Source organism: Archocentrus centrarchus, chromosome 19 (genome assembly GCF_007364275.1).
Source record: "Archocentrus centrarchus isolate MPI-CPG fArcCen1 chromosome 19, fArcCen1, whole genome shotgun sequence".
Lineage (NCBI taxonomy): Eukaryota > Metazoa > Chordata > Actinopteri > Cichliformes > Cichlidae > Archocentrus > Archocentrus centrarchus.
Window position 1 is genome coordinate 7,696,325 of NC_044364.1, and position 23,607 is coordinate 7,719,931.

The following is a 23,607-nucleotide window of genomic DNA, read 5'->3' on the forward strand; positions in this document are numbered from 1 at the left end:
TTTTACATTTTACACCTGCCGTTCTTTCAAGTTGACCCCAAAATGTGTTATATCTTTAAAGAAAGTTCTGTCAAGAGAAAGAATGACTGCATGAATCCACAGAAATAAAAAAATAATGATAATAATTATACTCAAAAATTATGTCAAGTATATTAAAATGGTTTCAACAGAGTAAATAACAAAAGCCTGGATTTGCACTTGTTTTTTCTGCACTGCAAACATCTTAAAGTATGTTTACAAAGATATGCCGTATACAATGACATGCATGGCACATCTACAGAAAAGCGCTCACACTCACATATGTGAGATGATGGATTAATAGTTGAGGAGTAGCCGCAGGCCCTCCGGGGAGCCGACCTGAGCCAGAGAGGCCACCCAATCACAGCACATTCTTGCGGTGACTGTGTGCATATCACATCCTGCTTGCCTCTGCATAAAGTCATGTTTTTGGAGGTGACAAGCAAGACCTTAGCTGACTGCTTTTTGGTATAGATATTTACATAGTTTATTCAAATTACGTCAAAAGGACCAGTTGAACATCTGATCCGAGTGTGATTGATGGCAGGTGAATTCATTATGAATAATTCATCGAACCAACAGTAAGTTTCACTTGATTTATCTGATGACGCTTTACAGTGCTTTGATTAATGGACTCACCAAGTGTAGTCAGAAAAACCTAATGAAATTAGAATTTGAAATTTTGTTTCATTTGAATAGCCTGCCGCTGGTGCAGATAGCAAATCGATTCCTCTGTGTGGGTCCGTGTTCAATGCATTTAACCGCTTAAGTTTCACATTATACATCATTATACCAATACGTTGATGGAAAGTTACACATCAGACTGTCTGCTGAGAAATATTCTCCCTTGCATTAACTATTTTCTTGCTGTGTTATTACACACATGACTGCTACTGTACTGCACCTTTTCTTTTTTATCAGCGATTAGGAACCTGCTGATCATAAAATCTCATCACCAGACATATTACTGCCTGAAAAATCAACATTAGTCACAGGGATCAGATATCTGATCCGGCTGAGGATTAGTCAACACGGGAAATGAACAAGGGCCCAATGAAGCTGAATGAGGGTTTACTGTTACACCTTCTGATTCCTGCTTAGGTGCACGAGATAGTATCATATGTCAAACACGGCTTTACACTATCAAAACAAACCGGGAAGCTGTCAAATTAATCTCAGCATAGCTGTCTGAGAACAAATCCCATGTTGTGAATGATGGCAGGGTAGGATCAAGCTAATATGAAAGTCTAAGGCACAAAGATACTAAACAGATGACTCAAATAAAATACGTGCATGTTTCAGCGTGTGCATAACTGACAGCTTTCAGTCATTGTGTCCAAAGCACTTTTATTGTTCACTCGTTTTTCATTGCATGTTTGCACAGCTGTATCTGGGTTTACCGCACTGAATGTGTGCTGAATTATAGACTTCATCTTGTGCAACATTAAACAGGAACTACCAAAACATTAGGTGAATAGGGCCTGGATTGTGTTCATTATTATGAAATCAAGATTAATGTAGCTGATAAGTTAGCGAAATCAACAAAGAGGGCGTTTAAATCTTTTGTTGCTTGTTAGAGTATGCCCAATTAAAAACTGATTTTTTTTAAATGTGCCTCGTCACAATAATTTTTTTATGTTATTTTATTGAATGTATGCTACCATAAAAGTAGAGCTGCGTTTTTTGTTTTTTGTTTTTTGTTTTTTTTATCAGCCGTTTTTGTGTATTGTAACCTGAAGTGGCTTCAGTATCAATGCAGAAATTTCCGGCAGCTGTGAAGGCAGCATCTAAGCTACACGGAAACTGTCGCGTGCAACGGCTATGCCGCGAAAATCTTCTGTCACCTGACAAGAGAAAGCTAGAGACAGGTAAAAAAAACTTAGTTAAAAACTAAATGAAACAGTATGAAGACTAAAGTAAAACTTTATTAGTCTATTTTAATCAAACATAGCTTTTAAAATGATTAATAATAGTCCAATTTTAGCTAGCTACTTACCTTATTAGTGTGTTAAATTTTAGCTAATACTGTATGTCCCTTACATGTTATACATTGTCTTCTGATGAATTAATAGTTAATTTTAGAAAACGCCTTGCTGAGGCTGTTGAGAATGTTCAAAGCCACTTTTTATCTTTCATTCATTTTGCCTTATTTATAGTCTTTATTTAAAAAAAAAAAGGGCACACATTGGAGCTGAAGATATGGCTGCTCAAACCTATGTCGCTATCTCTGAGCTGCATCCCAACATCTCTCATCCAGTGAGTTCAACTCTTTTCTAATGTTTCTAAAGTCATGCCCTTTATTTCCTTCTTGCTCCTAGCAGTTGCACACTGATGTAATCTAGTGTATTTTCAGGCCTGTTTTAGTGAGTTTGACTTATCAGTATGAGACACTGACATTGCCCTTGTAATATTTTCCAGAGAGTGGCAGGCATCATCATTGGAAAGACTGATGTGAAAAGCTTCCCTGACAGAAAAAGTTAGTATCCTGTCCCTCTGTCAGTCAGTGCACCTTCTCTGCTATTTTCAAGATTTCACCTCGGTGTCTTGTACACCAGCGCCCTCTCCTGGTGGTGATCTTTAAGTTTTTTTTCTGTTTGCCATTTAACTGCATCACTAACTAAACCTACATGTCTGAAATTCAGATTTTGGTATGGACAGATTCACTTTTGGCTTCACTGTTAAGGACTCTCCAGACTTCTTCATCAACGTGACAGCTTGGGGAGGTGATGCCTATATCAACGGGCTCGCCAGCAGCTTCAGCACTGGAGACTGTGGTGAGGAAGTCTCTCCCAAAGTTGTGTGGATTTGGGGTCAGCTATGACTATTGTTAAATCTTGAGTCAGAGACTTTGTCATCTTTTTGTAATTAAAATCAGCGCTTTTTTTGGGGGGGGGGATTAACTGAAACCTTTTAATGTATTTCTTGTCCACAAAAATTAAGTAATGATGCCTGGATATTTAGAACATGTACACGGTTAAGCATGTGTGAACAGAACTGGTTTTCATTTTTTCTAGTCATCATTGAAAACCCTTTAGTTGCCACCAAAGACCTGGAGAAAGGAGATCGATTCTGCCCTGCAACACCGAGGTAATTCAAAATTTTAAGACAGATGCCATTTAAGACTCATATTCACCTTACTCTGCTTTTAGGTAGCTGGTGGCAAGTGAGGCAAATATAATGTAACACTGTGTAAAATATGGTGTAACAGTGTCTAATGATAGCATCTGCTGTCTCAGCCATTATAGGTTGCTAGTGACTGAGGCTCATTCCCAGGTGTGTCTGTGTGCTGATATGGACACCACTGACAGGCTGCTGCCATTGATTCACCTGCCTGTTAAGGACTCCAGAGATTTCTACACTCTGGGAGACATAGTGGCCAACGGGCAAAAGCTGGATGGATCAGTGATAAATATACTTGCTGCTGTGAAATCGGTAGGACATTTTAAGGCCTCTGGCCCTTAGTGTTAAATAGAAATTTAAGAAAAGTTGGTTATGTGATTAAATCCAAACAGCTACATATTTACACTTTAGTTATAACAGTAATATTTATCTTCTATTCAAATTCTCAGCAGTTAATTAATTAAGCTAATTTCCCAAAACATCTGACAATTTTCAATAATGATATAATAAAGACAGTCTCAGAAGAGTCTCTCTATTACTGCATTACTGTGCAAAACAATTTTAAAAAATTATTTTATGGCTGTCAAACTGTTATGTTTGGCATTTTTCTTAGATTCAGCTAAAGAAAGGACTAGACTGGAAATGAGTGAAAAAGCAGTCAGTGTCCAAGGGAAAGCCTTGAGAATGGCTGCTTGGGACAAATTTTAAAAAGTTGACCTTTTTTAAGCAAAATATGAGGAAATTACACATTTGCAGAGTACTTTAACCCTTTCGTGCATGAATTATGAGAACCTCAGTCAAGATTTATTTCCTTTGTGATTATTTTTATTTTTATGTAGGCATGAACAAAACAATGCAATTGAAATTTTGTTTACGAGTCTATTTTTCATGGAGTTACAAACATGTCCACTCAGTTGGACACCGTGCGTTTGACTTTTGAACAAGAGAAATATTATTTAACAAAAAATTATATTGCATCCTCATATCCATTGTCTCTACTGCTAGTATTGACTAATCCTGGTCCTGTTAATTACATTCAAATGACAAATAAACATAACAAAAATAACTATGACTGGCCAATAGGTAGCAGTGTATGGGATGATTCACAAGCATTCACCGTGCTGTATAAGAACATCCATTTAGAAGGATCTTTAGCTAAACTAAGATGTTACTTTAAGTATTTTAGGTTAGCTTCTTTAAAAATTGTGTTTTTAATATGTAATATATGTTACATAATATGTTTTTTCCACAACCAAATTTTTAGCAGTCTACCAATTTTAATTCAGTAGAATTACCAGGCATTAAAAATAAAGGAGAGAAGACATGGTAAAAATAGACAGTTAAGGATATTGGCCTTGCTAACTCATACAATCCTATCAGCAAATAAAACATCTGACTTTCAGTGTTTATTTGTTGTGTAGCATCACTGGATAAGGTATCTTAGTTTGGCACTAAAGAAGGAAAAGGTAACAACAATCAACCATCTTTTTATTGATCATTGGTTTGACCCAGTATTCTGAAAGTATAAGTAAAATCATTTAAAGCATGTTTATGTGATTAAACTAAGTTAAAAAAAAAAAAAGGTTATGTTCTAAGAAAATCTTTGCAAAAGTAACAGTTTGCAATCATATAAGCTTAATGTTTCACAACGGTTATTGATATTTTGAGAGGTGTTTTTCAAACATGAATGTAAAATATGGATTTTTCCAACTTTACTCTCACGCTGATTGCATTAGATGTTTTTTTTTTTTTTCCTCTACCATAAACTGAGCTATGGTGGAAAATAGGCTGTTAAAAGTTTCCTAAGCTGAAAAACAACATTAACAAGAAAAGAGAGGAAGGGTAGTGAGAAAGCGGCTCAATGTTAGATTATTAAAGTCCACAGTGGAAAAGTCAGAGAGACACTGTGGTGGGAAGCCTGGTAAGACTGAATGTGTGCGATGAGTGAGTGATCAAGTAAGTCAGAGTTTTTCAAATAATGTGCCTTATTTACATCTTCAATTAGACCACTCTGTGTGTGTCTGTGTGTGTGTGTGGGGTTACATGGTGAATGCTTGTTGTTGGTTTTGGAACATAAACCTCACCATAATGGCCCTAAAAACATGCCTCAAAGTTCACACACGGGCCAGACCCACCCTGCACTTAATGTCACATGAAAGGGAGATAGTGTGATAGGAACTTCACATGATTCTGTTTACATTTTCAGATCGGAGACACAAAGCAGTTCACCACTTCAGACGGACGCAAAGGGCAGAGGCTGGAAGTGAGGCTCTTTGACGACTCCGTCTCTTCCTTCCCCCTCGTCTGGTGTGTCACAGACATTTATTAATTTGGAAAATGAATGTAGATTTATTACTTCTGTTGCTTTTGTGCCATATTCCATCTTACTGCCTCTTGGATCACCACTGTGTCTCTTTAAGCAACCACAAATTTACATTAGTGATATGAAGCTTTAGATTACCCAGTTGAACTGCATGTGTGTTTGATTTTCACTGTGCCCCCCCCTCCTCCGAGTGACTCCCTGACCTCTGTTTCACTCACAGCTGGGACAGGGAAGCCATTCAGCTCATGCAAACTCTGATACCCAGGGAGACGGGTAGGTTAACGGCCGCTGCTCTTTCTCAGCCGCAAAAATGAATCTTTATTTAACTGTTATTCCTGACCGTCATGTCCCATTAGCATACTTTACCGAAGACAAACACGGAGGTGGTTACCTGAGATCCGACTGTGTGTTTGTGTTTAAGATGGCTTACTGTTGTTTTAACTGTTTTTCTTCATTCCAAGTGCTCTTCATAGCTGATGCAAAGATTAGCTTTGACAGCTTTCGCAGCGGCATGACGGCAACCGTTAACTCAAAAAGCATTATCACTGTCAATCCTGGTAAGAGATCACAGCACCACTTACAACAACATAGGATCTTATAGAGATTTCAATTGTATAATTGATGAAAAACAAGACTGAAATGCTGTTTTTGGATTCAACCAACCAGTCATGGTAGACAGTGAAAGAAATAGAGCTTACCTTCCTGCTGTGCAAGGAGAAATACATGTTAGAGTCAATCACGATTTGTTTTCAGACACCAGAGAGGCCAGCTTGCTGTTCAGCTATGCTAAAGAAGTGTCAGAGTCTGGAGCTCTGGATCAAGATGAAATGCTGGAGGATGTGCCTGGTAGGTTATAATGAGTTCCTGCCATGAGTTCGTCATGTTCTCATTACACTCAAATCTTGCTGCATCTAAATCTAAAACACCCTTTGAATTTGAGGCTCTTATTTCCCCCGCTTTTGTCTTGGATCTTACACCAAAGCAGAGCATACTCTGTACAGTAATTTAATTTTCTGCTACAGAGGGTAAAATATAGGAAAGTTTAAAAGGTGAATGCAGGATTCCATTATCAAATCATAAAGTCATGTTATTGTATGTTTTTCCTACTTTTAGCAAATCCCCCAAACAGACCAAAACTAACATGATCCTACAGTCAAGTACAGCTAACGTTTTATACATCTTATTCCTGTGGCTTAGACCTCCATCATTGGTCAATGCTACCACAGTCAGTTCAGCTCTGCATTAAAAACACATCACCCAGCCACACGGTTACACTAGCTGCTGTTTTTCTTCTTGAAAAGGAACACCAAATGTCCACTTAGAATTTTTTTTAGTCAGTCTCTATGGAGACCTTCTGCTGTAAAAACAAGGCTTTCTGTTGAAATTTAAAAATATATATACATTTTTTTTTTTTATTTAAAAATTAACCCTTTCCTAAAATTTTACTATATCAAAGTAATTTTTATTACTTACTTTTAGAGTGTCTCCAGAAGTATTGGAACAGCGATGCCAATGAGTTTGTTTTTCTGTGCACTGAAGGTCAAACGATGAACATGAGAGGAGAGATCAGAGTTCCAGCTTTTATTCCCAGGTCTTTACATCTAGATGTGTTAAACAACATAGAAGATAGCACATATTGTACCAAACCACCCAATTTCCAAATGAACTAAAGATGATGAGATTAGAAACACTTTATTTGCCCATATTTGGGAAAGTCTTCAAAATATTGGAATAGTGTTTTCAACTAAGTTAAAGTCAGATATATATTTGGTTGCATAGCCCTTGTTTACCTTTCTAGGCTTTGACCACACCATGTTTTAGATGTCTGTTTTTCTGGCATTAAGGGTTAAGATTTAGTGATTAACTTGGCCAGTCCAAAAGCTTTAATTTTTTTCCCTCAGTTAAGTCCTTTGTTGAGGTGGCAGTGTGTTTTTCCAGTTCTTGAATATTTAGAAAGTATTTGATAATTTGTAGTACATGTATATCACAATCCTGGTTCCTCTATCTTCCAGAGGTAACACCTCAGCGTTTCCCTTGCATAAAGACTGCAGACATACACTCACCTGACACTTTTATTAGGTACACCTTGCTAGCATTGTGTTGCATTCAAAACTGCCTTAATTCTTCATGGCAGATTCAACAATGTGCTGGAAACATTCCTCAGAGATTTTGGTCCATATTGACATGATAGCATCACACAGCTGCTGCAGATTTTTCGGCTGCACATCCATGATGTGAATCTTGGAATGAGATCTGGTGACCGTGGAGGCCATTTGAGTACAGTGAACTCAATTTCATGTTCAAGAAACCAGTTTGAGATTATTTAAGTTTTGTGACATGGCATGTTACCCTGCTGCAAGCATCCACCAGAAGATGGGTACACTGTGGTCATCAAATATCCCCCACACCATTACTCCACCACCACCACCACCACCAACCTGAACTGGTGATACAAAGTAGGATGGCTCCATACTTTCCTGTTGCTTGCGCCAAATTCTGACCCTACCATCTAAATGTTGTAAATCAAGACTCATCAGACCAAGCAGTGCTTTTCCAATCTTGTCTTTGGTGAGCCTGCAACTTTGGTGAGTTTGTGTGAATCCTCAGTTTGTAGTTTCAGTTTCCTGTTCTTAGCTGAGAGGAGAGGCACGTGGTGTGGTCTTCTGCTGCTGTAGCCCATCTGCTTCATTCAGGGATGCTCTTCTGCATACCTTGGTTGTAACGAATGGTTATTTGACATACTGTTGCCTTCCTGTCAGCCTGAAGCATCAACGAGGCATTTTTTTCTCAGAGAACTGTCGCTCAGTGGTTATTTTCCCTATTTGATCCACTCTCTGTAAACCCTAGAGATGGTTGTGTGGGAAAATCCTGGTAGATCAGCAGTTTCTGAAATACTCAGACCAGCATGTGTGACATCATCAACCAACTGCCATGTGATTGGCTGATTAAATTAACGATTACGTTAACGAGCAGTTGAGCAAGTGTACCTAACAAAGTGGCTGGTGAGTGTAGATGTGTTGCTGTTTTCGCCTGCAGTAGAGTCCATCACCGACGTATACACAGTGAGCCAGCTGAAGCAGAAGGCCCAAGAGAATCCTGAGGCTTTTTTTGGAATCACATACAGCTTCATCTCCAAGCTCGACCTCGACTCGTCTGTTTCAAAAGTCATCAGGACACGGTGGTAAATTAACACAATGGCTACTACCGATATCATGACAGCCACTTAGGTGAACAAAGAACACTCCTTTGTATTCTCTTTGTTTCAGCTCTAGGTGCAAATTCCTTGTGACTGAGGACTTCAGTAGCTGCACCAACCAGTTGTGCCCAGGGAAGGATCAGACTTTTTCAGCCACCACGGGCTTTGACCTCCTGGTGGACTTCACAGATCACACCGGCACTCTGCACGCCTGCAACCTCAAAAGCCCAGTGGCAGAAAAGACTCTCGGCTGCACAGTCAGTACTACTTCGCAGAAGGATGATCCTTCAGCCTCGGTTCCAAATGTTTGACACCTACATCTGTGGTCTGTTGTTCAGTTGTTTTTTGCCCTTGAGCTGAGACGAGCTGCGTTTTCGTTTGATCTTTTTCAGATAGAGGAGTTCAGCAGTTTGACTGATGATGAGAGGACTGCGATGAAGTGGAAATTTCTTTTGGAGAGATGCAAAATATATGTGAAGGCACTGCATCTTTTGTTCCTATGCTGAGCAGGTTAGCTATGAAAACAAAGCAAGTGTTTACAAAAATCTTGTGTGTTGTAGATCATTCCCTCTACTAAGATGAAGAGTGGAATCAGAGGGATGATCCTGGACTGCTCACTGGCAGATGCAGGAGAGGTGAAGCAGCACATGTCTGCACTGCTGCAGCAGCGCCTGTGATCAGCAGACTCACTGACATGTTTCAGCTTTCTGCTTTACCTGCTGTTTGGTGCAAAGTGTTCTGACTAAGATGTTAACAATAGGCCTTTATGCATGTGCACTTTGAGTTTTAATGATTACAAATTATTTATTAATGCTCCACATTTTTTCAGTGTATTTATGGAAAAGTATTTATTTAAAAAAAAACATGCTTGCTGCTGCATTGTTTGATTTTAAAGCTGTTAAACTAACTTCACCTTTAAAAACAGCTTCATGTTAGTGTGTTGTGTTTTACATATATCAGTCAATTTTTATTCCAACTATTGTTCCATTAAATTAAATCTAAATAGCAGTCTGAGTGTAAAGCATCTACAAATATGCACAAATTAGACAATAAGCTGTTTTCTTATTAAAGAATTTGATTGGATTTGAACTCACAATGTTTCATAATGTTTGTGTTTTGTAATGTTTCTCTTCTTTTGACGTTGGAGACTAGCAGCTCCTAAAACTGTATTGTACATACTTTTAAAGCATATGCCCAATTTTTAAAAAGGGTTCATAGAGTTAAGCCCTGTTAAATGCAATCTGCACAACCTTTGACCTCTGGATGTTATGAATTACTTCATGAAAAGGTTTTTCAGTTCTTCAGACTCATCCTTTATTATTTCATGGCTGTATCCATGCAGCTCGCAGAAAATCCATTAAATTATTCACTCTAATATAGCAGAGTATTCATGTTTTCTGTGGCCTGTATATTCACTGATCAAGCATAAAATTGTGACCTTATGACTACTGACAGGTGAATAAAACTAATCATCTCTTCATCATGGCACCTGTTAGTGGGTGGGATATATTAGGGAGCAAGTGAATATTTTTTCCTCAAAGCTGATGTTTTAGAAGCAGGAAAAATAGGTAAGCGTGAGGATTGGAGCGAGTTTGACAAGCACCAAACTGTGATGGCTGGACGCCTGGGTCAGAGCATCTCCAAAAGTGCAGCTCTTGTGGAGTGTTCCTAGTCTGGAGTGGCCAGTATCTATCAAAAGATTGGCCCGTGTGGTCCAATCCAACAGATGAGCTACTGTAGCTTAAATTGCCCAAAAAGTTCATCCTGGTTCTGATAGAAAGATGTCAGAATACACAGCTCTTTGCAGTTTGTTGTGTATGGGGCTGCATAGCTGCAGACTAGTCAGGGTGCCCATGCTGACCCCTGTCCACTGCTGAAAGTGCCAACAATGGGCACATGAGCAACAGAACTGGACCACAGAGCAAAAGAAGAAAGTGGCCTGGTCTGATGAATTGTGTTTTCTTTTAGATCACATTGATGGGCAGGTATGTGTGTGTCACTTACCTGGGGAACACCTGGCAACAGGATAACACACCATGCCACAAAGCTCAGATCATCTCAAACTGGTTTCTCAAAAATGACAGTGAGATAGCTGTGTACAATTATGCTCCAGTCACCAGATCTCGATCCAATAGAGCACCTTTGGGATGTGAGGGAATTGGAGTCTTGCAACATGGATGTGCAGCTGACAAATCTGCAGCAACTGTGTGATGCCATCATGTCAATATGGACCAAATTCACAGAGGAATGTTTTCAGCGCCTTGTTGAATCTGTGCCACGAAGAGTTAAGGCAGCTCTAAAGGCAAAAGTGGTTCAAGCAAGGTGTACCTAATAAAGTGGCTGGTTAGTGTATACAGACTTGTGAAAAATGAAGCTCACCTTTACTGCTTCCACTGGAATGAAGAAGGTAAGTAGCAGTCAGGTACTGATAATCAAATGCGCTCTATTAATTGATGATAGCACCTCTATAACAGAACAAGTTTTTGGTCTGAGTTAACACAATGCCACAATCATGTCAGGAGCAAATTCACCCCAAGGTCAGACCATGCAATGGTCAGAGTGTGTATAAATGAACACCTCAATAAACTGAAGCAAAGTTGTAAAGAAGAGTATAGAAACTCGTAGTTTCGTATATGCAATATATATATATGTATGTGTATAAGATAAGATAAGATAAGATAAAACTTTAATGATCCCACGACGGGGAAATTTGCGCGTTACAGCAGCTCAGTACAGAAAACTAAAAATAGAACAGAATAAAATAAAATAGAAAAACACTATGCACATATACATAAGCACTATATACAGAAAATATATAGTCAATACACACATGTACATATACACACATATACACACACATCAAAACACTATATACAGATATCAAAATATTATATACATTTGTAGCCGGTAAGGTACACAGCATACACGGTATGCATTATATGGGTGAGTGTAATAAATATATATATATATATATATATATATATATATATATATATATATATATATATATATATATATATATATATATATATATATATATATATATATATATATATATATCTGTGTGTGTATGTATATATACACGTGTTTGAAAATTTGTGTACTTAATGTAGCGTTTGCCAGTTCTTCGTGTAATGATAAAGCAGCCCAGCAGAGGGCAGTACTGTTCTAGTGACTGAAACGGAACTCTTGAAACACCGACATGTTAAGGTGACGTACTGATTTGGTTTCAACACTAACAAAGGGGAACTTGAGAGATTCCTGCTGCCAAAACTACAGTGCTGCGGTGTCGTTACAGTTAAGAAGTCTAATGATTTGTATTAGAGTTGATTATTGTCCGATTTGCACAGCCTATAAGTTAGTTAGCCTCTTGCTAAAGTTAGCCTAGGTTGCGTTGCCATTGTAAGGCTTTTTCTTTGTGTTTGACTCGGTTGCGCATTGAATTTGCTTGAAGTATCCGTCCCTCTGACAGGAGTTCATCATGAATGTGAACCAGGGGACGGTGGGTAGCGACCCGGTCATTCTGGCCACGGCTGGATACGACCACACTGTCCGCTTCTGGCAGGCCCACAGCGGGATCTGCACCAGAACGGTCCAGCACCAGGACTCTGTATCCTTGGCCTGACACAGAATCTATACTGCGATGTTTAATTCGTTTAGGATGATGACCAGTTTTAAATGTCAAGTCTAATGTTAAAGGTTTATGATATTATAGTGGTTGGGAATCAAGAAATTCTCTTAAAGGCTATTAAACAACCCCCGCACAAGAATCTGCATGAACTGTGGTGAAAGCTTTTGTTTCAGTTCCGCTTTCTAGTAGTTTACATATGTAACCGTTAACTGCTGCTGCGGTTGACTATCTCCTCTGCCTCCCATCTCACCGTATCCTTAGCGTCCTCCTCTGTCACACCGACCCTCTGCATGTCCTTCTTCACTTCATCCATGAACTTTCTCTGTGGTCTTCCTATTTTCCTCCTGCCTGGTAGCTCCGTATTCAACATCCTTTGTCCAGTATAACAACTATTCCCCCCCTCTGCACATGTCCAAACCATCTCAGCCTTACCTCTCTGTCTCCAAACTTCACAATTTCAGCTCTGCCACCTCCAACTCGACCGCCTGTCTTTTTGTCAGTGCCACCGTCTCCAAACCATACATCATAGCAGGTTTCACTTATTGTAAACCTTCCCTTTCACTCTTGCTGCTGTCCTTATGTCACAAATCAACCCAACACTCGTCTCAACCCAAACGTTGCATAAGTAGCGCAAAGCCATACTGTTGCAAACTGATCATCACCTGAAACAATCTAGTCAAAAACTTCACTGCCCTCTCATCAGCTAATCATATCCATCAGCTCTTCAAAGTACTCCTTCCACTTTCTCAACACACACTCTCACTAACACATTTCTGTCTCCATCCTTAATCACTCTGACCTGACCTAGTAGTTTACAGATGATGAGCTGTAAAATATTAGAGCAGCAACCTACATAGTCCACTTCCTTAACATTTGCTTCCAGCAAGTAAATTCACTTGAGGTCACACCAGACAGAAGTATGATTGCAGCTGCAGGTTGGTTACAACTTTCCTCACAATCTTTTTTTTTTCTCATCTGTCATATTGCCATGTTGTTTCACAGTAATGTTTACGCTCTGCTTTTAAGGTTATCAGCATATCCGCATGTATGACTTAAACTCCAACAACCCAAACCCGGTCATCAACTACGATGGAGTTAGTAAGAACATCACGTCTGTGGGCTTCCATGAAGATGGACGCTGGATGTACACAGGAGGAGAGGACTGCATGGCTCGCATATGGGACCTGAGGTACTGCAGCGCGAGCTCGCTCGTCTTTGTTTATTTGGTTATCAGTAACCTAAACTTTCATCCCTACTCCTCCCGCAGGTCAAGAAATCTACAGTGTCAGAGGATCTTCCAAGTAAATGCTCCAATCAACTGTGTGTGCCTGCATCCTAACCAGGTGAGACACTCAGTACGCACCGACCCGTAAGGTGAGGTGGCGCTGTTGGTTATTAGATGTTATTTGCTGTAACATATTAAGAGTGTGTTTGCTTAGTGCCAAAGATTTCATTATGTTTTTCAGGCAGAGCTGATAGTTGGAGACCAGAGTGGAGTGATTCATATCTGGGATCTGAAGACAGACCATAACGAGCAGCTGATTCCAGAGCCGGAGGTCTCAGTCAACTCAGTTCACATTGACCCAGATGCCAGTTACATGGCAGCAGTCAACAGCTCGGTCAGTACCCAAAAAATCTGGAGCAAACATGGTGCAGGTTAATAAAGTACTGTTTTATATTGTATTATATAATTGACACCCCCCACCCTTTTTTTTTTTTTTGCTCTCTTTTACAGGGAAACTGTTATGTGTGGAACCTGGCTGGAGGCATCGGGGATGAAGTGACTCAACTCATTCCCAAGACTAAGATCCCGGCACACAAACGCTATTCCCTCCGCTGCAAGTTCAGCCCCGACTCCACGTGAGTGACTTTCTCCCTTGTTCCCCCCATTTTGAAGTATATTAATTTGCGAAAACACAATTAGACGTTTTGCGTTTATCGTCGCCTCCAGACTGCTGGCCACCTGCTCGGCAGACCAGACCTGCAAGATTTGGAGGACATCCAATTTCTCACTGATGACGGAGCTGAGCATCAAGAGCAACAATCCCGGAGAGACGTCCAGAGGCTGGATGTGGGACTGCGCCTTCTCCGGAGACTCGCAGTATATCGTTACAGGTCTGCGCATCAGCCTGGAAAAATGGGTTGTCAGCACACTGCAACATAAGCTCTCAAAATTGCACAAGAATTGCAAGAAATGTGAATAAAATGTTGGAGAATGTGATTTTTGTTCAAGTCAGACACTGCGAGCTGTCACAGGGCTGCAGTTTTATAATGAACCTGTTTGTAAGATAAGGTTTCCTCATTTGTCTGCAAAAGAGCACGATGTAAAAGAAGGGTTCTTTTGTACTGACACACACATTAACACACAATGGCAAGTTTTTATAAATGGCTTAAACAAGGCTGTAAATTTGGTCCCAGATTAAGTGATTTTTAGACTAAGTCACACTTGCGTAAGATTAAAAATTACTTTAATTCAACGCTTTTTTTTTTTTTGGTCTCTCTCGCCACAGCGTCCTCAGACAACTTGGCTCGCCTGTGGTGCGTGGAAACCGGCGAGATCAAAAGGGAATACAGCGGGCACCAGAAGGCTGTGGTGTGTCTGGCCTTTAATGACAGCGTGCTCGGCTGAGGAGGTGGAGGAGGAGGAAGCAAGAGCTAAAAGGTTTGGTGGACAGGAAATAAAGACTCTTCTGAGGGCGCGATTCGTGTCACGTGTGTCGGCACCAGTAGAGTGATCAACTTGAGGATGCGGGGGGGGGGGGGGGGGGGCTTGAGTTTGAACATCACAGTGGCATTCTCTGGCAGATGCATGTCAACAGCAGAGACACGGCCAAAATAAAAATTCATGAAATGAAAATCCACTTTAACGGGCCGATTTTGTGTCGACACTCAGGCAGAAAGAAATCTTTGTGACAGAATTTGTAAAACTTTGTAATATTTATTGTACCAAAAAGACCACATTAATTCTTTTTTTTTGGTGAAGTAGACTTGTTTAATCTCTTATGTGTGCTATGTATAATTAATTTGAATAGGTGTTCTAGTCCTGATCATGTGGAGAAGAAATGCTAAATAAATGAGGTTTCAGAAATGTTCTTATACCCAACAGAATGCGCCTTTTATTCTCAGATTAGATCAAAAAACAGTCACATTGTAACAGGAACGGTTAAACACAAGTACACTGCAGCAGTACGTTATGGGAAATACAGTTAGAGGTACAAAAAAAAAAAAAAAGGAGGAGGAACTTTGTTCTGTAATCTCTGAAGCGTGCCACCAGAGAGGGTATTATACATGAAGAGAGTGATGATGGGGATTTGGTGATAGCTATGACAGCCTGTCTCCAGGTCTCTTCTTTCTCGGAAGGATGAAAATGGATTGGAAGGGTTGGCTGGTTTACTGGTGGCTGTATGGCACAAAGGAAACAGTCAAAGCTTGCTTTGTTTTGTTTTTTTTTTTGGTTTTTTTTGAAGAGGGAGCAAAAAAAAAAAAAAAAGAGACAACTTTGTTTCCCTGATCTTTTGCCGGGAGGATAGAGAGCATGCAGAGTCACTCTGGAAGGTAGTAGAAACACACAGACACGCAGATGTTGCTAGGGAAGCAGATATCGATGCAGAAGTAGACCAGCCTCTGTTTGCCGGGGCCTGAAGAAAGAGAGGCCACAGTGAAATGGCAAAGATGTTGATATAAATACAGATTTTTCTTTTTTGAAAAAGTGTCCCTGGAAAACAGGTCATTCATAATAGAGAACCATGCAGAACCATGATGCAATTACTTGCCATATTGGCCACCATTCATTGCTTAAAAGCAGTCAGATTTGGTGTGCCTTTTGTGCTGTTTGTTCAGAATGGGCACAAATTTTCATTAGCACGACATGCATGCTATTAAAGTATACAGTGAAACAGGTAACAGATTTCCAGCCTGCAGAAAGGTCACATCAGGTCATGGATCAGGTTTCAGCCTGAGACACTGCTACGTTGTGGGGCGGCTGCAGGACTAATTTAAAAACCTCTCTTCATACAGGCTCTGGTGACGCTGACAAATGAGTCTTTGTATGAGCACTCACATCCTATTCTGTTTCCCCAATTTGTGACGTGGATGTCTGGAAAAAAATGACTCATTTTCTAGTCGATGGGCAGAAAAGAAATTGGTTGCTTTTTAAAATTATGAAATTGGTATTGGAACATTTTCAGATGTCAGATGATTATGGAGATGATGGAAAATGTCACTATTTTCTAACTCTGTAGATAAAATAATAAAGGAAATAATCAGAGTAAAGGACTGTGTGGTGCTCTTTGGGTAAATGAAATCACTTTTAAGCTGAATTTTAAGCTATTGTGAAAGCAGGATTTTATTTTTCATTTTTTATACTGTAGACAAATTCCATCAAAAGTTCAGAGCCCATAATATTTTCCGACTTTCCTGAGGAACTGAGCCTGGTTCCAATTTATTTCTCCTGAAGATGTAAGTAAAGGAAAAATGTGTGGAACTGTAGATTTTAGAAACAGTTACTCAGGATTACAGGATACATATGTTGGGGACTATTTTCAGCCGTGGATTAACACATTTAATGCTCTAGTGATGATTTCTATCTTGTGAGACTCATAATTATCAGTAGTGCCCAAATTAATTGTAATGCAGAAACATGTCACACAGAAGGTGACAAAAGGTCAAATTTAGAATATTGTGCTTTGTTTTCTCTAAATCTTATCAGATTAATTGTAAAGCTTTTTTTTTTTTTTTTTAAATGTGATATTTGATGTTAAGCAGTCCCCTCACCCTCGGTCCTCCTGGTCCAGTGGACAGACCTGTCCTGACACAGAGCCTGGAGGGGCTCCTCCAGCGAGGATACGTTCACCTGACTGGCTGCCAGGACTCCCAGGAACTCCATCTGCCTCAGGGTCTCATTCCCAGACAGCTGGACCTGGCTCTGCCGAGAACAGCACCACAGTATCAGTATCCACAACAAAGAGTTCTTATTTTCTGCAGAGAGTCTTAATTAGTGTGAGGAATTATATTAAACTCATAAAGGGGTTCCATGAAGGAGAAAACCAGTGGAAACTCAGGCTGCCATTAGCCTGATATCTTCACTGATGAGGTCAATGTGGTTGCACATTTGTGCTCGTATTCACCGCAAAGACTGTGTGTAATTGCGCCTCTTACACCTCTGATTGGTTCTGATAGCGAACCACTCAAAGTACTGTTGTGCTCGAGTGGGTCACATAGCAACCAGTTTTCCTCTGCTGCTAAAAAAGACCAATAAGACCATTGTGCCTCTGCACAGACAAACCACATCGCCTAGCCTAACTATCATAGATTAAATGACCACAACAGCTACGTTTGAATGCAGAGAAGCTGCATGAGATATGTGACACCATGAGACGGGATCACAAAAACACTGAAACTGCAGCTTCTGATGCGTAGAACTGGGGTATTGTGTAAAAAGATGATAAGAAGTCCCTCTCAGATTCCATGCAAGGTCCCACAACTCATCTCAAGGTCTCCATTCAACCACGGCCAGGCCCATTCTCCTGGTCATATTGTCAAATCATAATTAAGAATCAGATAATCATACGCAAACACTCTTTGAAGACTGGATGTCACAGTTAGAGATCCAGGCATTTGTCAACAAGCAGATACACACTCAACTTGTATTTTAACCCAAAAGAAGCGCCTTAAAAGTTGAAAAGCCTTCACACAGAGCAGCCATTGTACCCAGTCCAGGGCTCGGGCTCGCTGCCGTAGCCTCCTGTAAGAAGATCCCGAGCACGCCGAGGGGACTGAAGGGATCAGGTGTGCTGAGGAATTCAGCCGTGGAGTAAGAGAGACAGACTATGAGGCTCTTCAAGGCCCTGTATGCTTCACCTCTCTCTTTGTACGGCATACCCACAAAGTCACGCAAAACCAGCAAGTCCTGGCTCAGTGGTGCATTGCTTTGGGGATAGAGCTACAACTCAGAAATGCCAGTTCACACATTAGTGACGCTGCTACCTTAGAAACACCTGGCAGAGCTAAAAGGGCAACTTTTTCTTAATATGCCTGGTGCGCTTTGATGTCTCTCATAATGCAAGGAAGACCATATTGTGTAACATGTCCCTGCCTTCTACCTTGGGTGTTGACTCGTGGAGGAGGGAGTTCACATTCGCGTAGTCAGACTCCTCCATCTTTCGCAGGAAGCAGCTCTCCTGATCAATGGGTTTGTAACATATCAAGCTCTGCAACACAAAAAAATTTTACTCGTCAGCGTGCGCAGACATTCTGCCTTTCCTTTAATTATCCCAGATAATTCCAGTCATCCAGACGTACGTGTTTTATATCAAAGAGCACAGTGGACGTCCGATTAATTGGTGAGGTCACAGAAAAGGTCACCAGCTCATTCTGTTGGTCAACGACTGCTGACTGGTTGATAAGAGCGCCAATCTGATCTGGAACAGTGAATCTCACAGTCTGCAAAGACTGTGAAAACACAGTCCGGTAAATCAAAGGTTAAAAATACAAACAGGGAGAATCACGGCAGATTAGGCAGGTGTGCATCATACCTGAGAGTGAGGCTGAGACCTCCCGAAGTGCCCCATCAAACCCAGGGCAAGGATGACCAGGAGCAGGGAGGCTGAGAGGCCGACCCAGAATGCCTTGTGTGGGAAGTGGGACCAAGGGGACGCCTCAGGGCCCCCATCCTGAGAACATGTTTCCACACACATGAACTAGCAGCAAGCTACATACACCATTATATATATATATATTTAGTTATGATATTTAAGTCGCAATCTGTAGAAGAACAGGAACCTACTTAAAAGTAAGGTTTGAATGACCTGCCCAGTCATAAAGTTACTGCTGGCTTGTAGTAATGTACTAAAAAGTGGCTGGGTCTGTAAGTACCTAACAGATGCCACTACATTGCAAATCTTCCCTGTCTGTATGTGCTTACCGTGCACTCTTCTTCCTCCAGACGGTTTTCTGAACGCTTCCAGCACCTCACCATCTCTGCTGTCCCTTGATGGCTCCTGACTCGGTCTGCCCCCTTCTCGTGGCTACCGGCATGGAGTTGTGGTCATGACCAGCGCTGGACTGAGACTCAGTACACCTGGCCAGCTTCCCTTTGTCCCTGAAAACCTCAGACCTCCCCCTCCCCCCCGCCCTAGGTCTCACAGTTTCCCTCCCAAAACAGTGTCACGCTTCACCCAAAACTTCCAGATCTCGCCAAACTCAATTTTCAAGCTTTGTCTTCCTGCAATTTCCTTCCTTTTTATGTCTTCTCTGCCTAATATGGCTTAATGCACCTCTTTAACATGATCCATCTCTTCAGAGCCCCGTTCCCTCCCTGCTCCCCTCGCTCAAACATACACTTACACGAGAGGAACTGGCTTCTCTCTACAGTCCAAACAATGGACAAAGAGGAGAGGCAGGCGCAGCCTGGAAAGTCTCTCATCAGGTGAGAGGTGATATGCGCCTGCTGCTACATCCAGCCGATGACAGCCCAAGGTGACTTAGAGGAAAATCCACTCAGAACTTAAAGCCACAAGTATGGTAGTTCTTATGAAAATAATTTATTATAGAGTTGAACATGGCTTTCTGAGAAAGGCAAAGTCAGACATATCTTTAAAACATTAATGTCACTGTTTTATAAAACAATAAATGACATGACAGATCCAGATATCACTGTTGCACCATCCCTTGAATCTAAATGCACATATCAGCACATTGTGTTGAGGTCTTAGACTACACAGAACAGAGAAAGCTCAAGTTCAGCCAGTTCAGTCCTGATTCTGCCCGTTGAAAAAATGATGTAAACTTTAAGCATATTGCCAAACTGTTGACACTTCTTGTGTGCTCGCTTTTCTTCTCAGGTTTGACATGTAGTTGCTCAAGAGATTACATCACAGATCCAGTAAGGGCCTTTATAGTTCACTTTTAAAAAAAGGAATATACACTCATTTTTTCAGTGTAACTTTTTAACATTTAAATACATCAAAAATAATACTGAGAATTATTGTTCTCATGCTGTTAATAATCATATATTAAAATTAGAAGGTTTAGCATGTAAGATAAATTAAAATTTAGATAGAGATTCTAGAGTCTTTGTCTCCTCTGTCACAAAGCAGCTAAATGCTGTTATGGAGATTATCTGGAGCAAAAAATATTCCCTTTAAAAAAATAAACAAAAAAGACACTGGATTCTGAGTATCGTGTACGATTCTCACTCTCATCCCTGCAGAGCTGGAATGAGGTCCGCGATGCTCTCCACGTAATAATCCGGCACCATCCCCTGCCTCTCCGCACAGCCACTTTTCTGATGGGCTTCAGCATCCGCCACAGTGCTGACCCCTGTGAGGGTGAGGAGGGTCTTCAGGCCGCAGTTAGAGCCCAGCAAGATGTCAGTGTCCAGACGGTCCCCGACCATCAGGCAGCGGTCGGCTTTCACGCCGAACTGGGAGGCCACACAGTCGAACATGAAGTGGTTGGGCTTCCCCACCGTCTGGGCCTCACGCTGGGCTGCTGTCTCGATGGCCCGAAGCAGACAGCCGGTACCTGAAGGGCAGAACGACAATCAGAAGGTGAGGTGACCTTTTACTGTTTAATCCTACAGATAAGGACAATTTTATATCAGGATGAAGTTGCAGACACATTATTAGTTTTAGTTTTCTAAAGATTGCCAATGATCTTCCAGAGGCAGAGAAGACAGGAAAGAGGGCAGGATTGAAAATATCTTGCATATCTGCTACTACACTTCAAAAAAAGGAAAAGAAAAAGCTTACAAGTCCTGCCTATAAATCTGTAAATTGTACAAATATATTTGAGAGTATATGATAAGCATCAGCTCTGCTTCTATTTAGTCTCGTCTAACCTCTATTTAAGGTTAAACAAGATTTAATAAATCCCTCAAAATAGTTTGACCTTAAAGAGTTTTCTGACCTTAAAAAAACAAATAAAAGGCCTTGACTAAAATGTCTTAAACGGAACAAAGTGCAGAGTATCCAGCAAGGCTTTAAGTCCAACTCTTTACCTGGGACGGCCTTGCCCCCTTCCAGAGGCAGCCTGGTGTCCCTGTTGGTTCCCACAAACAGACAGTCCCGCTGGCTCAGATACTGCATGGCCCGGTTCATTTTCATGTAACTGAAATGCTCATCGAAACCGACCACCACCGCCTTCACCTCGGGGTCCAGAGGCACGTTGGCCCAGTCAATCTGCTTTCCGCAGATGTGGTCAGGTCCCACCCCGGTCTGCTGGATCTCCACCGCCTCCAGCTCCTGCCTCATCGCGTCGCTTCCAATCAGGTACACCTTACCCTCCAGCTTGCAGACCGTTTTCAGGTACACGGCGCAGCAGTACGCGGTCCCGAATACTTCATCTTCCTTCACGTCAAACCCCAGCGTTGTCATTTTATCGGCGTACATCTTCCTCGACTTGGTGCTGTTGTTGGTCACGAAGAAGACCTTCTTGCCCTTTTCCTTGAGAAGGTTAATGACTTGGGGAGCGCCAGGGATGGCCTGGTCCCCCCGCCAGATAACGCCGTCGCAGTCGAACAGGATGCTGTCCACTGAGTCCAGCAGCTGCTTCACCAGAGCTCCGCTCAGCCGTGTACATTTGGACGCAGACATGGGGGAAGAGGCGGTAGTCACAGCGTAAAACTGAATCAAAAACGAGTATCTACCCGGCCGGTGCCTGTTGTTACTGGACGTCACTTTACTCACCGAAAAAAAAAAGACACGAAATTCACGATTTTTACTCAAGTTGAGTAGCGATATATGAGGGGACGCCGAACTGTAAATGTTAACGTTTAACAGCAGGTTTAGTTTACTGTGAGTGCAGCTGTAATTCACCGGAGACCCAGGCTGACCTTCCACTGAGCGTTGCATCAATTCAGCGACTACTTCCGCACCGGCTTAAAGGGACAGGAACAGCACGCACACAAATCCGGTCACACTTCCGTTTTTAGGCGCCATCAAGGACACCTCAGTGACAAAGGAAAGAAAAGAAAAGAAAAGAAAAGAAAAACGTTCTAGAAAGATTCAAACTGATTATTGGTTATTATTGCAGTTTCTGTGGTCTAAATAAAGTATTCCTCATTTATTTTTCCAGTGTATGTATTCCAAATATTCTGGATTGTATGTAGAAAATATTTTTATTTAGAAAAACAGTAAAACAGTCATTCTTTATGATAGAGATATTTGAATTTATTTTGTGGATAACTCAGCGAATAGAAGCATTCGTTTTCTAAGCCAAGTTGGTGTTTGATACATATACAGTTACTGAATAATATAAATCTGTCACCCCATGTTTCATTTCTCTTCTTGCTTCTTGTCATATGTTCTTTATTTTATTTTAGTTAATTTATTTGCTCAAATGAAATTGAATTCAGAAAGAATCCTGGTGCAATCGCTTCCCTAATTTCCAGAGGTTATTATGTAACTTTTGAGGCAATCACTGCAATCAAGTGATTTCTGTAACTCTCAATGGGACTTCTGCACCTGTTGACAGGTATTTTGGTCTACTCCTCAATAGCAAACGGTTCCATCTGTCTCAGGTTTGAAGGGTGCCTTCCCAGACTGCGTGTTTCAGCATCTTCCACAGATGTTCAATAGGATTTAGATCAGGACTCACAGAAGGCCACTTCAGAAAAGTTTAATGTTTTGTCCTATCTTAGCCATCCCTGGGTGCTTTTAGCTGTGTGTTTTGTGTCATTATCCTCCAATGGATGGATGGATGGACCGACCCATGACCTGGGACTGAGCCAAGTTTCAAGTAATTTCAATGACTCTATACATATATTTTTTTTCCCTGCGCATTTTTTTCTCATAAAATTATGACTTTAATCTTAGTGAATATTTTATTTCTTGTATATTTGTGAATTCATCTATGATTTTTTTCATCTTCCTCCATTTTTAAGCATCTCATATTACCATGACCCTAATACACCTGTCATAAAAAGGTGTTTAATAACAGTACGAATTCTTAAGAACATCGAGGTACTGCTCCCTCTACTGGCTTCATTGACCTCTGCAGGCATTGAGTGATTAAATAAATCCCTAAAATCTACCACAATATAGAAGCAGCAGCAGCTACTTTCAGCTGCTTCATTGTCCCAAAAGGTATCCACAGCAGGGATTGTAGCTCCACATTTGATTTGGCAGATGCCCTTCCTCAACCCCAAAGAGCCTCCCAGGATTGAGCCAGGGATCTTTTGGTTGTTAGACAAAAAAAACACACACTACACTATACTGAAACGAAACAAAACAAAACAAAACAAAAAAAAAAAAAAAAAATCAACCATGGACCGGGCCTCTCTCTGTGTGGAGTTTGCATGCTCTCCCCGTGGGTTTCCTC

At 40.9% G+C, this 23,607-nt stretch overlaps 4 protein-coding genes across 7 annotated transcripts; 2 read left to right on the forward strand and 2 right to left on the reverse strand.

The window, feature by feature from the left end:
- Positions 1 to 1,804: 1,804 nt before the first annotated feature.
- Positions 1,805 to 10,001, forward strand: meiob (meiosis specific with OB-fold). Of its 3 annotated transcripts, none has more exons than XM_030755454.1 (14): positions 1,805 to 1,886; positions 2,175 to 2,274; positions 2,437 to 2,494; positions 2,661 to 2,792; positions 3,033 to 3,105; positions 3,255 to 3,450; positions 5,345 to 5,445; positions 5,682 to 5,734; positions 5,923 to 6,018; positions 6,215 to 6,307; positions 8,498 to 8,642; positions 8,728 to 8,914; positions 9,050 to 9,136; positions 9,218 to 10,001. In XM_030755454.1, exons 2-14 carry the CDS (start codon positions 2,218 to 2,220, stop codon positions 9,332 to 9,334), a joined length of 1,395 nt encoding a protein of 464 aa, XP_030611314.1. In that variant the 5' UTR covers positions 1,805 to 1,886; positions 2,175 to 2,217; the 3' UTR covers positions 9,335 to 10,001. The 3 variants fall into 3 exon arrangements, with proteins under 3 accessions (XP_030611314.1, XP_030611316.1, XP_030611315.1); XM_030755456.1 differs by having other exon boundaries at positions 5,935 to 6,018; XM_030755455.1 differs by having other exon boundaries at positions 1,811 to 1,886; positions 2,196 to 2,274.
- Positions 10,002 to 11,813: 1,812 nt separating this feature from the next.
- mlst8 (MTOR associated protein, LST8 homolog (S. cerevisiae)) lies at positions 11,814 to 15,043 on the forward strand. Of its 2 annotated transcripts, none has more exons than XM_030755459.1 (9): positions 11,814 to 11,867; positions 12,130 to 12,267; positions 13,172 to 13,223; positions 13,315 to 13,477; positions 13,556 to 13,631; positions 13,755 to 13,907; positions 14,024 to 14,148; positions 14,240 to 14,403; positions 14,799 to 15,043. In XM_030755459.1, exons 2-9 carry the CDS (start codon positions 12,139 to 12,141, stop codon positions 14,915 to 14,917), a joined length of 981 nt encoding a protein of 326 aa, XP_030611319.1. In that variant the 5' UTR covers positions 11,814 to 11,867; positions 12,130 to 12,138; the 3' UTR covers positions 14,918 to 15,043. The 2 variants fall into 2 exon arrangements, with proteins under 2 accessions (XP_030611319.1, XP_030611318.1); XM_030755458.1 differs by having other exon boundaries at positions 11,818 to 11,954.
- A 333-nt stretch (positions 15,044 to 15,376) lies between these two features.
- Positions 15,377 to 19,347, reverse strand: bricd5 (BRICHOS domain containing 5). Its single transcript, XM_030755460.1, has 6 exons — positions 19,211 to 19,347; positions 18,822 to 18,959; positions 18,589 to 18,738; positions 18,390 to 18,497; positions 17,062 to 17,212; positions 15,377 to 15,926 (listed from the first exon to the last, which is right to left on the reverse strand). The coding sequence occupies exons 1-6, from the start codon at positions 19,262 to 19,264 to the stop codon at positions 15,832 to 15,834; spliced, it is 696 nt and encodes a 231-aa protein (XP_030611320.1). The 5' UTR covers positions 19,265 to 19,347; the 3' UTR covers positions 15,377 to 15,831.
- Positions 19,348 to 19,821: 474 nt separating this feature from the next.
- On the reverse strand, positions 19,822 to 22,221 carry pgp (phosphoglycolate phosphatase). The gene is made up of 2 exons (XM_030755116.1): positions 21,287 to 22,221; positions 19,822 to 20,811 (listed from the first exon to the last, which is right to left on the reverse strand). The coding sequence occupies exons 1-2, from the start codon at positions 22,137 to 22,139 to the stop codon at positions 20,486 to 20,488; spliced, it is 1,179 nt and encodes a 392-aa protein (XP_030610976.1). The 5' UTR covers positions 22,140 to 22,221; the 3' UTR covers positions 19,822 to 20,485.
- Between the last annotated feature and the right edge of the window lie 1,386 nt (positions 22,222 to 23,607).

Coding starts and splice junctions, on each gene's coding strand:
- meiob (XM_030755454.1), top strand. CDS start 2,218: ATGGCTGCTCAAACCTATGTCGCTATCTCTGAGCTGCATCCCAACATC. Junction 6,019..6,214: donor CATTATCACTGTCAATCCTG/GTAAGAGATCAC, acceptor ATTTGTTTTCAG/ACACCAGAGAGGCCAGCTTG. Junction 9,137..9,217: donor GATGCAAAATATATGTGAAG/GCACTGCATCTT, acceptor TGTGTGTTGTAG/ATCATTCCCTCTACTAAGAT.
- mlst8 (XM_030755459.1), top strand. CDS start 12,139: ATGAATGTGAACCAGGGGACGGTGGGTAGCGACCCGGTCATTCTGGCC. Junction 13,478..13,555: donor GCTCGCATATGGGACCTGAG/GTACTGCAGCGC, acceptor CTCCTCCCGCAG/GTCAAGAAATCTACAGTGTC. Junction 13,908..14,023: donor TGGCAGCAGTCAACAGCTCG/GTCAGTACCCAA, acceptor TCTCTTTTACAG/GGAAACTGTTATGTGTGGAA.
- bricd5 (XM_030755460.1), bottom strand. CDS start 19,264: ATGGTGAGGTGCTGGAAGCGTTCAGAAAACCGTCTGGAGGAAGAAGAG. Junction 18,498..18,588: donor TGCTCTTTGATATAAAACAC/GTACGTCTGGAT, acceptor TTTGTGTTGCAG/AGCTTGATATGTTACAAACC. Junction 17,213..18,389: donor TCCACGAGTCAACACCCAAG/GTAGAAGGCAGG, acceptor TGTTCTCGGCAG/AGCCAGGTCCAGCTGTCTGG.
- pgp (XM_030755116.1), bottom strand. CDS start 22,139: ATGCAACGCTCAGTGGAAGGTCAGCCTGGGTCTCCGGTGAATTACAGC. Junction 20,812..21,286: donor AGGGGGCAAGGCCGTCCCAG/GTAAAGAGTTGG, acceptor TCTGCCCTTCAG/GTACCGGCTGTCTGCTTCGG.